This window comes from Berghia stephanieae, chromosome 1 (genome assembly GCF_034508935.2).
Source record: "Berghia stephanieae isolate SIO BIC M18660-M18661 chromosome 1, UCSD_Bste_1.3, whole genome shotgun sequence".
In the NCBI taxonomy this organism is placed as follows: Eukaryota; Metazoa; Mollusca; class Gastropoda; order Nudibranchia; family Aeolidiidae; genus Berghia; species Berghia stephanieae.
Genome location: NC_088360.1, coordinates 123,671,366 through 123,685,546, shown reverse-complemented (window position 1 = coordinate 123,685,546; position 14,181 = coordinate 123,671,366). Strand labels below are relative to the sequence as shown.

At 32.2% G+C, this 14,181-nt stretch overlaps 1 protein-coding gene across 3 annotated transcripts in view; it reads right to left on the bottom strand.

Annotated features, from left to right (window-relative positions):
* LOC144962985 (profilin-2-like) overlaps nt 1-13,425 on the bottom strand; it is a 16,174-nt gene extending 2,749 nt beyond the window's left edge. Inside the window, exons 1-5 of one of the 3 annotated variants that reach the window (XM_078896492.1) lie at nt 13,176-13,425; nt 10,073-10,478; nt 9,421-9,471; nt 2,522-3,224; nt 1-106 (exon numbers count right to left, since the gene is read on the bottom strand). The exon at nt 1-106 is cut by the window's left edge and continues 29 nt beyond it. In XM_078896492.1, the coding sequence (XP_078752618.1) occupies nt 1-106; nt 2,522-2,581 (166 nt within the window). In that variant the 5' untranslated portion in view covers nt 2,582-3,224; nt 9,421-9,471; nt 10,073-10,478; nt 13,176-13,425. The remainder of the gene's footprint in view (nt 107-2,521; nt 3,225-9,420; nt 9,472-10,072; nt 10,479-13,175) is intronic. The other 2 variants (XM_078896494.1, XM_078896493.1) reach the window with 2 other exon arrangements.
* Between the last annotated feature and the right edge of the window lie 756 nt (nt 13,426-14,181).

The window sequence follows — 14,181 nt, the reverse complement described above, 5'->3', positions numbered from 1 at the left end:
TGTTAGCCCATAAGGCACCGTCCTTTAGTCGCTGAATTGATGCTTTAGACACGTGACCACTTTCTGCTAAGACGACTGTTATGTAGTCCTGCCAGGAGAATGATTTCTGAAAATGCCATTTGGAAACATACAGATTTGATCTTAACCAGTTAACGCGTATTTATAAATTTGGCCCGAAAACTCGTCCGAATATCGATCGATTTAAATGACCCTAATCATGGCAAAAACTTGCAGCAACAACAAAAATTGAGCTTTTTATAGCGCAATATCCACTAAATGTGCTCAAAGCGCTTTACAAGGGGCCCCTGGTCAACAGCAACACTTAACATGTTGGACGGGACATGACGCCCGTTAGGCGATATTACAATTTTTCGGACAACGCTGTTAACGGCCAGGTATTCATTTTACACCTGAGTACGGTAAGAGAATGTGAGTAAAGAGCCTTTTCCAAGGACTCAACTATGCGCAGAGCTCAAGACTCGAACCAGGACCTTCCGATCCGAAAGCGAGTTGTCATACCACAAGACTACATAGTCGCACCTGGGACCTCAAAGGTCATTTAAATCTATCAATATTTGAAGGACGAGTTATCTGGCCAAATCTTTGAATACGCGTCTTTCTGGAGTATGGCAGTTAACTTGTTAATAACCAGAAAATGTACACATAATATGTCCAACCTGTGGAAATCTGTCGAAATGAATACTACGATAATTTACAGACTAAATTCTATTGGAATAATATGGTACTTTTACCTTGTTGGAGGAAGTTTCGTATCCGGATCTTAATTGCTTGTGAATTGTTGTTTTATAATTCAATGCCTTACAATTTACTATTCGCTTCTGCTCGTGAAGTTGACTTCTACCTCTTCTTCTTATAAACACTGACTATCGAATTGCACAATAATAATGTATCAAAAGATATGTGTTTTTGTTTGCGTGTGCATGTGTGTATGTGTATGTGTGTGTGTGTGTGTGTTTGTGTGCGTGTGTGCGTATGTCTATGAGAAAAAAAGAAAGAAAGAGAGAGAGTGAGAGAGAGAGAGAGAGAGAGAGAGAGAGAGAGAGAGAGAGAGAGACACACACACACACAGAGACACACACACAGAGAGAGAGAGAGAGAGAGAGAGATTTGGGGGGGGGGGGGGGTTGTGGGAGAGTGTGCCCAATCATTTGTGTATAAAATCGTTGTCTCGTGTCAGCGTAAAACGGTGGATTTATATTCATATCGAACTGGTGAATAGGAATCAAGAATTATCGATAATTGACCATTTATCCATAAAGCATCGATATACAGTTGAATGTGATTCTCACATTAACTAAAATAACGCTTAAACATTGAATAACGGAAAAAAGCAAACATATTTTTAAAAATGCTTGTCTATTTTCTTTACTGGAAATCTACTTGAAAAAGACTGGTTAAAAAGAGGGGAGGGAGGGGTAGATTCAAAAGATTCGGCATAAATGTTAATTATGACTTAAATGTAAAAATTGAATCAAATCATTTGGAATTCATAAAAACAAAAAGATTTTAATGTTTATTCGCCAAGCAAATAATGTTATTCTATCCCTCCCCACAAGTAGTAACGGGTGATGATGTCATGTTCACAATCATAATTTATAACGTCAGGTTATCAAGCGTTATATTTCACTAAAGATAAGATTCTTTTTTTTTTAATGTCACTTAAGTGTTTTTAAACATCTCTTGTACCCAAAGATGACGAAATCGGATTTAATTGAGGGATAGAATAACATATTTCTTCCACTCTTGCATTTTCGAATTCGAATTTTGTTCCCAAAGCTCTTGCAGCGATTGGAAAGGCGTCCGGAATTTAAATAAAACAAGAATGTAAGAATTGTATATTATTATATGTTTATGATTTACAATTTATGGGCTGTAATGAAATATTCAGCATGGTTCTTTTTGTCAAAATCCTACGTTCCAGTTTTATAGAGTTTCTAGCTTTCTGACTCTCGCTATCCAAATTGAATTGGATTAAGCAGAGATTGGCCCAATATTTCTGTCAATAAACTTGAGTATAACGTACATTTCTATCTGAGGAATTAGAATTTTAAGAAAAAAAATATAATCTGCCTCACTTTAATATGAAAAAAACTCTACCTTTTCTTAGTCATAGATAAATACAGACATTAACTTACTTGGAAATAGAATCAAATGTTAATCTAATTATATTTTCTTATCGGTGCTAAATGAACATTTTCATCAGTTTACCGTTCAATGTAAATTTTAATGATACAATTGATTAATTTGAAGGGAGAATTCAAACTTGTCATTAAACTGTCCGTCCAAAAGTCTGCTGACCGTTATTAAGATTTTAAGTTAACAGTTATAATGCTGTTTGAGAAAAGGTTGATTTGTCCCAGGTTGAATTTACCATTGACATTTATAGAACGCATGAAGGGGTAATTTGTTTGCAATGAGCATCTGGGGGAATAAATGAATCACTCCGAAACGCATATTACCGAGTTAAATCATGATGTAATTCATTGATATAAAAGCATACCGTAGATTGAACCCATTCTTTCCTTGAGTCCCGAGGGTTAAATCCAGCTTGTATGTCCATGTTATTATACGAATCACTCACAACACATGACTAACGAGAAGAAATTGACACATTTTCTTTTGATTCGTCCAATGGCACGTGCTGAATACTGCATTTCCAAACATATCATATCCCAAAGATGTATACAGCTGATCTGGATATCATGTCATTCCCTAAATATTCAATTTTTTATTCATTGATAAAACAAAACAATATATGTTAACAAAATATTATCAATCCTACTTGCATGTTTTAATATTTGACTTTGCTTTGGTATAGAGATATCACTATCATATTACAATTTAAAATAAGAAATAAGACGATTATATGATTTTCCATAGGTTCAACCCCCTAACCAAAATCAAATGACGACAATGATAGCAGCGCAGTGCCAGACCTCTGGCTTCTATTCATTAGGCGGTAGTGGCAGGTACTCGATAAGTGAGCCGACCCCCTTCACTCCATGCATTAAGAGAAGACCTACGGGCCATTAACGTTCAACTCCCCACTTGATTAGACCCGAACAAAATGAGTTGAATAAATATTTGATACACTCAGTTTGGTCTAATCGTATTTGAGTTTGTTTTAAAAGTCACAGGCAAGCATGTTGTTACTCTGGCAGGACTCGTATGCATGCCATAATGGTTCTTAGATCTAGAAATCTCTGAGGAAAGAGTTATGAAATTCAATGAGCCTCGAAAGGTTTTTACTTAATACTTAACCATTTAACTGTCATACTCTGGAAACATTCGTATTTGACCAGAAAACTCGCCCTTCAAATATCGTTCAATTTAAATGCCCATCATATTGGCAAAAAATCTGAAAGCGTGGACTTCGCAAAATACCAGGATTGAGAGTTTTTGACAAAATGAGGGTCATTTAAATGGATCGCTATTTGAAGGACGGTTTTTCTGATCAAATGTTTAAATACATGCTTTTCCAGAGCACGACATTTAACTGGTTAAAGGATGGATATCAGATTATTTATATATATATTTATCTATATATATATATATATATATATATATATATATACATATATATTATATATATATATATATATTTATCTATATATATATATATATATATATATATATATATATAAATATATATATATATATATATATATATATATATATATATATATATATACTACCACACCAATTGGGTTTTAAAAAGGATGAACGAGTCAAATAAAAATGAGTTTAATCTCAAAATTATAACATGAATTAAGGTATCAATGTTTGTGTAATTAAAAAAAAAGGAAAACTCACTCTCCTGAATGCAGGCATTAATTTTACTATAATCCTTTAGGACTATAGTTAAATATATCAGTTTTAGGCATCATTTTTAACCCTATATAATTACGTTTTTGTAATCAACTATGGAATAAATAACCTTCACTTTGATTATGTTTGCTACTTAGTGGTTCATTTTTTAACGTTTGAGATTTTATTTCAATCTGATTTTGGACACATTTTAAATATTCCGCAGGGTTTTAATTCTGTTCATGTGCTCTAGATTTTTTATAAGTCATCATTATTTAATTCATTGCTAATAGAAATATGATTTACGTAAAGAATATATTATGATATGTGTTTGTTTTTATATATTTTGTGCCTGTGAGAGTATCTGTGTATGTGGGTCTGTGTTTGTAATCTCATGTATGTGCATATTATGTTTCAGAGTGTATTTGCACTGATGACATTCATGCAAGTATGTATAGGGATCAGCCGCTCTACCTACAAGGAGGCATTTGAAAAGTCAATAAATCTTGCTTGCACTGCTCCATCAATAAACTCTCTGTTGTGGAGGTGATCAACTAAATCAGCCCCAAATCATGACGTTTTTATTGATAGTGAGGACAGATCGATTGATGAAAAGATTGCTGACTATAGATAGATAGATATATAGTTAGAGAGATAGATAAATAGATAATAGATAGATAGATATATAAATAGATGGAAGGATGGATGGACTGATAGACAGATAGATAGTAAGTAGGTATATAGATAGATAGATCGACAGAGAGACAGATAGATAGATAGATAGATAGATAGATAGATAGATAGATAGATAGATAGATAGATAGATAGATAGATTGATAAATAGATAGGTAGATAGATAGATAGATAGATAGATAGATAGATAGATAGATAGATAGATAGATAGATAGATAGATAGATATACCGACATATGAAAAGGTGGTTGGACACATGGACGTTGCGGTTATTCAGCGTCGAGTGAAAAGAACTATAAATACACACACACACACACACTCACACAAACGCACGCACAGAGAGAGAGAGAGAGAGAGAGATAGAGAGAGAGAGAGAGAGAGAGAGAAGGGGAGAGGGGGGGAGAGAGAGAAATAAAATGTAACAATACTTTCTTCATTTTCTTTCACCTTTTTTTATACAACGTTGCATAATCGTAATTGTTGAGGTATTGTTGAAATCTATGATAATATATATATTTTTTTGTTTGTTGTTGATGTTGAATTCAGTAAATATTTGGGTTTATTATTGTACTCGTATTTCTTTTAATACGCGCTCCAATGAAACTAAATCTTTAGCATTGTATGTGACATTTAGTGCAAAATACAACAACAAAACAACAACACTGATTTAATTACTTAGGAGAGAAAAATAAAGTGAGTAAAAGTGACTCACATATAAGGGAACAACACAAAACAAACAACGTTTCGGCCCTTGGCATTCGTAAGGAGATAAACAACAAAAGACAAAAATGTAAGGTTACAAAGTGTATGAATTGAATTTTGTAATGTCTATGACAATTTCAGAGGAACGTGTCAGATAAATAAATAAAATATTAGCATCTACCACATTACGCTTTGTCATTTATGTTTCTGTGTTTCAAAAGGCCCTAAAATATTGTCTAGATTTTATTTCATTCTTGTTGAGGAACGATTCAAAATTTTGTTTATTCTGAAAATGAATTCTCTGATTTTGTTTTAAGTGATTTTTTTAGTAATTGCAGCTTTATTAATCTAATTCAAACCAAATAATAATCGTGATTATGGTTCTTATTATTGTTATTATTCTATAATTACTACCATCATCATCATCATCACCATCATCATCATCATTATTATTATTATTATTATTATTATTATTATTATTATTATTATTATTATTATTATTATTATTATTATTATCATTATTATTGTCATTATTTATTATTATTATTATTATTATTATTATTATTATTATTATTATTATTATATTATCATTATTAATAATATTATTATTATTATTATTTTTATTATTACTATTACACAGAGAGAGAGAGAGGGAGAGAGAGAGAGAGAGAGAGAGAGAGAGAGAGAGCGAGAGGGAGGGAGAAAGAGAGAGAGAAAGAAAGAAAGAAATAGAGAGAGAGATAGAGAGAGAGATAGATAAATAGATAGATAGATAGAGAGAGAGAGAGAGAGAGAGAGAGAGAGAGAGAGAGAGAGAAAGTGAGAGATGCTTTTACACATAGTTAATGAATCATATAAGCACTTACTTAAGACTTGAGAGTTGTAACTAGATATCAGATTTTTAAAGATAAAAAATAATATATCTTTTAGATATTTGTCTTTCTTTTTAAATCTTACATTGTTACATGATAACTTAGCTCTTTAGAAAATAGATTTTGGCTGAACTGGTCCCTGAATTGTTGTAGGAAATCGAGTCTCTGTAGAGATCAATCATTTTGAATTACAATTAATCGTTACAAGAAACTGCCTTCATTTTTGTAGACTTATAAGATGTTTGGTTTTTTTTTCGTTTTTGAAAAGTATCTACTTTTCACAGAAAATGCGGGGATACTTTCAAGAGGACAACAATTTATATTAACCAGCAACAAAACTTTAAATCTGAGTCAGAGTCAGAGAATATTTCAATTTATGTGATGATTTAATTTATCTTTACTCATTATTTACTTCTTTTTTTTTGCCAAATCCGCTCCGCTTACGGAATAACCTATCTACTGATAATAATAATAATAATAATAATAATAATAATAATAATAATAATAATAATAATAATAATAATAATAATAATAATAATAATAATAATGATAATAATAATAATAATAACAATAATAATAATAATAATAATAATAATAATAATAATAATAATAATAATAATAATAATAATAATAATAATAATAATAATAATAATAATGAGCATATTTATATAGCGCCTTTCGTCGAAACCTCAAACCTCAATTTTGATTCCTATAAAGATGCACTGGAGACTACCAAAGTACCATAATTTAATTTTATTTCTATTCGATATAACTTGGATATTAATACTTTAAATTGACTGACTTATCGTTTGTTTGTTTGTTTGTTTTTTGTTTTTTTTTGTTCTTGTTTTTTTGTGGGTTTTTTTTTATTTTTTTTGTTTTGGTTTGGTTTTTGTTTTGTTTTTGTTTTTTGTTTTTTTTTTATTTTAGAGGAAGAAGAAGATATTCGTTAAGGTTAGAGCAATACTGGTATATAACATTATGAAATTCAAGTGGTTAAGGGTAATGACTGATTTCATATAGTACCCTAAGCTATATCGAATTTAACTTTTTAAAAATTTTGCCCTACAAAATGGGACAAACATAAGAAAAGATGGGTTTGATTTTTTTTTTACGCGAAATAATTCGTTGTGTGCATCTAAATCAATTATTGACAAGCTCCTCTTCAGACATTACAGTACAATGTTTCTCATCACTATACAGTGTAAAGTGTCAAGATAATCGCCCCGCCTATTGGTATTTAGGTGTAAAACATAAATAGCACTTGTTAACGTGATAGCAAAAATGCTTTGGTACTTGGTACAACTAAATGCATCATTCATACAGCACCGTATTGACGTGGTCATCGTTTTGACGTGGGTGATCCATTCAGATTATGTGTAATGATTATGAAACAGCTAAGAAATTATGTTTCTGTCTCAGTCAGCAGCAAATCAAGTCTTTAACGACTAAACCAAATTTCTTTCAAATCCTGACTCAAATCCTCCCGTGCCATATTAGGTTATAGTTGATTCTATGAAGCCCGAGTAGCATCGGTGTCATTTTTTGTGCAGCTATGTGGTCTTGTGGTATGACACGCGCCTTCGGACCAGACTGTCCGGGTTTTGAGATGTGTTCTGATTCATTGGAAATGGCTCTTTACTCCCATTCTCTCACCTTACTTAGTGTAAAATAAGCACCTGCCGTTAGCAGTATTGTTTCTGTCGGAAAAAATCGGCGTCATGTTTTGACCTACATTTTAAGTGTTGCTTTTGACTAGGGATACCTTGTAAAGTGCTTTAAGCACGTTTATTTGATATCGCGCTTTGCAAGTGCTCAAGATTTATTTTTTGTCATTAAAACAGTAAGCTCTCTGTGCGGTTAGAGTAAAATCGAAGCCAGCCTATATAAGGTTAAGATTAGGTGATACTAAATGCGTTCTCATCGGTTACTCAATTTGGAAGTTAATGTAATCAAGTCATGACAAAACTAATCTCACCATTCTCGTGTTTTACCACCTCTATTGCTTACCTGACAAGGATGAACCAAGTACATTTACGACAAATTACTGGGATGTTTTAGTGTATCGAGCTGCTGAGAAACAATCTCTGTCGGGAATCATCTTCAACATTGGTCGACGCAGACCAGATAACCCAAATTGTTATAGGCTTATTGTTGTAATGGAAATACTCTCAAACCAGGACAAAATATTGTCCATTACAATTATAATGATTTTGAATTAATCCCATAATTGCGTTCGGTTATCAGGCATGCAAATATGTGCAAATCGGTATTGGTAAATTAGATTGTGGCATCAGATAAATCAAATCTACTATAAATGAGAAATAAAATATGAAGTTTTCCCTAAACTAAAAAAAACAAATGATGTATGACATCAATGGTCCTGAAGAAATTATCCCGTCTAATCTTTTAGAAAATTGTGGAAATATTTAAAAATTAATATTTCTTCCCGAGCTAATCGCGAATTTATTGTTTTTGAAAACATTATAGAAATAAAGTCAGATGCAATTGAATGAAATGATGCTTTAGTAGCACGTGAAATGACTCTGTTGCACCAATCCACTTCACTGAGAAATATCGATAGTAGATCATGACGTTTTTTTTTTATTTGTGTTTTTAATTAAAGTAATTATTGTGACGTCTCTGAAAATAAGTATCTAGAAGCAAACGTAAAATCAATGTGCAAAATCAATAAGAAAATGAGTATATATACTATTAATGTAGTGTATTATAAAGCTTTTTTTTTTAAAAGCCCCCAAAAGGAGAAAAGTAAACATATTTTTTCATGGTTTGGAACTACATGGATGATTACCTTTATTATTGAATTGGTTTCTTTAAAATAACAAAGATCAAAAATTGTGATAGTAGTTGGTTATGGAACACTAGATCGGGTCTAATTGTTTTCAAGCTTATGTAAACGAGTGCAATATAAAAGTAAATGATAATTAATGGGGAAATGGTGTAATATATCAGTTTCACAATAAAACTCATTCAACAACAACAAAGTATTATCCTTATTTTGTTTTTGATATACTTGAATATGGAAAAATACTTTGTCGAATATTTATTTCAGATTATACGCCCTTGATTAAATATTAAATGATTTCTGTCAAAAATAAGATCACAACTGTCGCCATAAGAGAGGACACGAGTTATCTGAGAAATGTTATTCCACCATTCATACCTCTGCCGTCTAAATCTTTTATTCATATTCACACTCTTTAATAGGTTTGACAACTACTAAGTTGTTCGAGAATAATGAGCGATAAAATTGTCAAGGTTTGTTGGTTCTATCGGAGGAGAACACGATAAAAATGTGTACATACCTCCCGAAGGCAACCAACGGGCTTGAGAGGGTCCAGTGGTCTAATCAAAGTCTACGGGGGAACAAGAATGGTTGTATTTAAATCGATAACGATTGAGGGGAGAGTGTAAATATAAGAGAAATATTATTGTAACGAATTCAATGAACCTTAGTGGTCCAGTATCGAGTCACTAATTCTTTGAGACTAGCGTGATATTGAAAGTACACATTTCACGTTTACTAATCTTATGGGCTTTCCTGATTCGTTAAAAAAAATATTAGTCCATCCCACTTTTGTCTTTATTTAATGCGTTTAATAGATATTTAAACTTAAATTTGGGCATATTATCGTGAGATTTTTCTTGCATAGAGCAAAACAAAGCTTTTGATTGAAAAACTGCAACAATCAGGGCCACAAATATCTATGCAAAGTTGGTTGGCCGGAGAGAGAATCATTAAGAGAAGTTATAGGAGGAGACATTTAAATTATAAAGAAAATTACCATAGTTTGCTAATTTTATATGTATTTGTATCTGCATCACATTACATTGTAATTTATGGAGAATCCGATTCTGAAGTCAGAATTTATGCATGTCTGTAATATCATATCATATATATATATATATATATATATATATATATATTATATATATATATAACCAAGGTTTATTCACCTTAACAACGCCACTATCACATTATCTCATTCGTCTGTACTGTTTTTCATTCATCCTGTTTTGTTGATAAAGGGGAAAACCGAAACGTCCACATTATCTGTTTTCGTTTATTAAATTGAATCTTACAGTCAATTTCACATTGTTATTCATCACGATAATGAGAGATGTCCACACGAATGCCAGAAACGATCTTTAATGTTTTTGTTTATTGATTCAGGATGGCAATACTGTGGTGATGAAATCCGATAAGAGAAAACAACGGACTGTTTCAAGTTCTACTAGCCATATAAGGATAATAGTAAACAGTTTTATCAATCTATCAATACATTGAAGCTTTGTCATGATTGCCACGGCTGTGCTTATCAAGATCATGCACACCATGGAAAACAGCATCACCACACTGAAACTAGAAGAAAGAGACAGAATTAATTAATGATTTGATTATTTATTGTATGATGTACATAACTTAAGTCTCAGAGATTAGTCCAAATATGGCTGACGTTATGTCGGTGAGGATTTAAATGCCAGAAATGGAGTTAGGGTATAAAACTTGTAAGACTTGGATTAAGTTTTTACGTTTTATTTAATGCAAATGTTTCTGCTTGAAGTCCAAAGAAATGAAACAATAGTAACATTGATTGGGCGCTTCGATTCAATTAACGAAAAGAGATCGATTATATGTAAGTTTCGGGCAACAACAAAAAAAAAAACGATTAAAGAAGCACGAAACACGAAAACCGAAACGTCCATATCATCTATCTTCGTTGGTTACATTGAAACAACTTCTATTCAATTTGACTATTGTTATTTACGTTTTGTTTAGGAAAATATAAAGCTTTTTGAGCCTCGAAAAACGAATGAAAAACCTCACATTCTGATCTTTTTACCCTTTAGGTCACTTTTAGGCTTCTGGTTTACCCGACATTGTACCCGATTGAAATGATGGCTAACACACTCATATTTACATAAAGTCTTCATATATACTTTTTAAACATCTAATCGTTAAGTCTCGATTTCAGACATATCTTGTCAGCCAGAGATATTGACAACGTACATTTTGTAAAGGGATAATAACATGTTTATCAGAAAAAGCAAATGCGAATTTATTTGTTGATCGGCATTGTAACAGGATTCCAACACGTAAAAAGTAATGAATTCTAAATTCCATGCCCTTATTCCTTATAACAACAAACTTTAGCATAATTACGAAGTTTCGCCCACCAGTTGTCGATTACATTTTAAAATACCCGTACAATGGCAAAACACTTTTTAACAAATTTCTGGGATATTATTTCAATACATATTAGCCTCGTGTACTTATTTATTTGTGCATTTTTGGATTATGCTGATCACCAACTTGTCAATAAGTCACAAGCCTGAGACGTCAAAGAAGTCTAGATACGTTGGGGGTTAGCTTAATCCACTGATATATGAATTAAAACTTTTCTGGCTGAAATCTAAAATGGCACTTAATTTATGTACGACAGATAATTTTGTAATAGATTTATACTTCAGACCTAGCTACCCAATCACTGTTGGGTGGACAGGGGGGGGGGGGTGGCAGAAAATTATCTTGATTTAACCCGGGATCGACCCCTATCTCCTGACGCGGGTCTCTTTACCAACTTAGCTATCTGGACTCCCAATTCTAAATATCTAAGATCCAAACTCACTCTACTAAACTGCTATGCTTTTTTTTTTTTTTAAATATGGACAGGGCTCTTGTCTTGTTCTTAATTCAAGGGAAGACTGGTGCCTATATGAACATTTTAGAAATTCTGACTAAAACCAAAACTGGTACTTAATACAGGAAGATAATTTAGTGATAGACTTATAGCGCTCACTCTACAAGACTGTGTGACTGATTATGTTCTTTTCGATTTCGATTCTATTCTTTAGAAAATAACTTCAGCTATATTCGCAATATCCACTAAACGTGCTCAAAGCGCTTTCCAACGGGTCATTGACCAACAGCAACACTTAAACATGTATCAGGAAATTGAGAACATTTCAAGTAAGGAAGAAAACTATGTTAAGAGTTTATGACTCATTGATTAAAAGTGTAATTGCGTTTGGCTGCACCATATGGTTTGGAGGATGCCGACTTAAAGATAAATCAAAAATTTCAAAATCTATCAAAGAGGCATCAAAAATAATAAACCATCCTCTTGATGGAGTAGAAAGAATTCATGGAAAAGCAAAAGAAAGGAAAGCATTCTCAATTACCAACAATAAAAAACATATTTTATACCATGAATTTAGTCTTTTACCATCTGAGAGAAGGTTTTGTCAGATTAAATGTAGAACTAACAAGTATAAATCAACGTTCGTTCCATCAGCAATAAAATTTTTGAATATTTCATATGGTACAGAAAAACCAAGGATTGATTCGTTGACTGATTAACTGATTAATTTATTTAATGTAAGATTAACTGACCAATTGATAATGATGATAATTTTTGGTGTCGAATTGCCACAATCGTAACAAATTGAAAACGAAATGAATATGTTTATGTTGTGTATATCGCACCTGTGAAAGAAAGAGAGGAAGAGAGAGAGAGAGAGAGAGAGAGAGAGAGAGAGAGAGAGAGAGAGAGAGAGAGAAAATAAGTAATAGTGAAATATCTGTTCAATGTTACAGTTATCGTTTAACGTTATAACAAGTGTAACTAAATGACAAATTGCCATATTTATGGACAATAAAGATCATATTATTATTATTATTATTATTATTATTATTATTATTATTATTATTATTATTATTATTATTATTATCATTATTATTATTATTATTATTATAACGAGACATGACGCCAGTCATGCGGTATTACAATTTTTTTCCGACAGAGACAACGCTGCTAACGGCCAAGTACTCATTTTACACCCGAGTACGGTGAGAGAATGTGAGTAAAGAGCCTTTTCAAGGACTCAACTATGCGTCGAGGCTCGAACCCAGGACCTTCCGATGCGAAAGAGCGTCATACCACTAGACCACATAGCCTCGTGTCGTCTCGTTATTTATTATCGACAGAAACACCAACGTTTTAAAATCGAACCAATACAGACTAAAAAATCTTTAATTTATATCGCCATCGTCGTTTACCTGAAACAACCAAGGTCCAGCCAATATCTCTTATTCACAATGACGCCGTGACTATTTTCTTGTAAACTGTGCCTATTTTCGAGGTACTGTAAACTCGACATTTGGCCAAGCTTAATAATTCTATACCAGTCTATATTGCTGTCTATTTTGTTGTATTTTGTTGAATTTGTTTGGATGTTTTTGACATGATTTCTATGTTGATTGGTTAATATGATGTGACTTTTTAAATATCTTTTTTGTTTGCTCCCAGTCGTTCATTGACAGTCTGCATAAGTGCAATCGTGACAAAATGTATCTAGTAGTCAGCAGTTGGTGTAAAGTTTTGAAATATTAAAATATTCTTTGCTTTGTTTATTCACAGACATTAGTTTAGTTTTTGTAGTCCAACATATTTGTTGGTTTACTGACTTACCATAGTGAAAATGCATATAGATCTAGATTATGTTCCTTTTTCAGACTTACCTCATAATCTTATCCGGGTTGCCTAACCCCATCCTCTCTCTTTCTCTCTCTCTCTCTCTCTCTCTCTCTCTCTCTCTCTATCTATCTATCTATCTATCTATCTATCTATCTATCTATCTATCTATCTTTCTCCTTCTATCTCTATCTCTTTTTATTACTTCAAACCAAACATGTCGATGGAAATAGCAGCGCAAAGGTATGCACATTTTACACGTTCTTGTACAAATGTGTCTTTGAGTATGGCGAATTTGTGATTTTTGTCGAGGAATAAGATTCGCAAATTTCGCCAAAAAGTATATAATTTGTCAGCAAATTTTAGTTGTCCTATGTTGACTCGCTGCCGAATTATTGTCTACTGTATAACTGTTGATGCTGAGACAAAAGGCCATTTTTGTAATATTCAAACATAAACAACACAATAATAATAATAATAATAATAATAATAATAATAATAATAATAATGCTGAAAACTTATATAGCGCTATAACTCCGAGACACCAGACTCTAAGCGCTTAAATTACAAATTACTTTGGCTGAAACATAC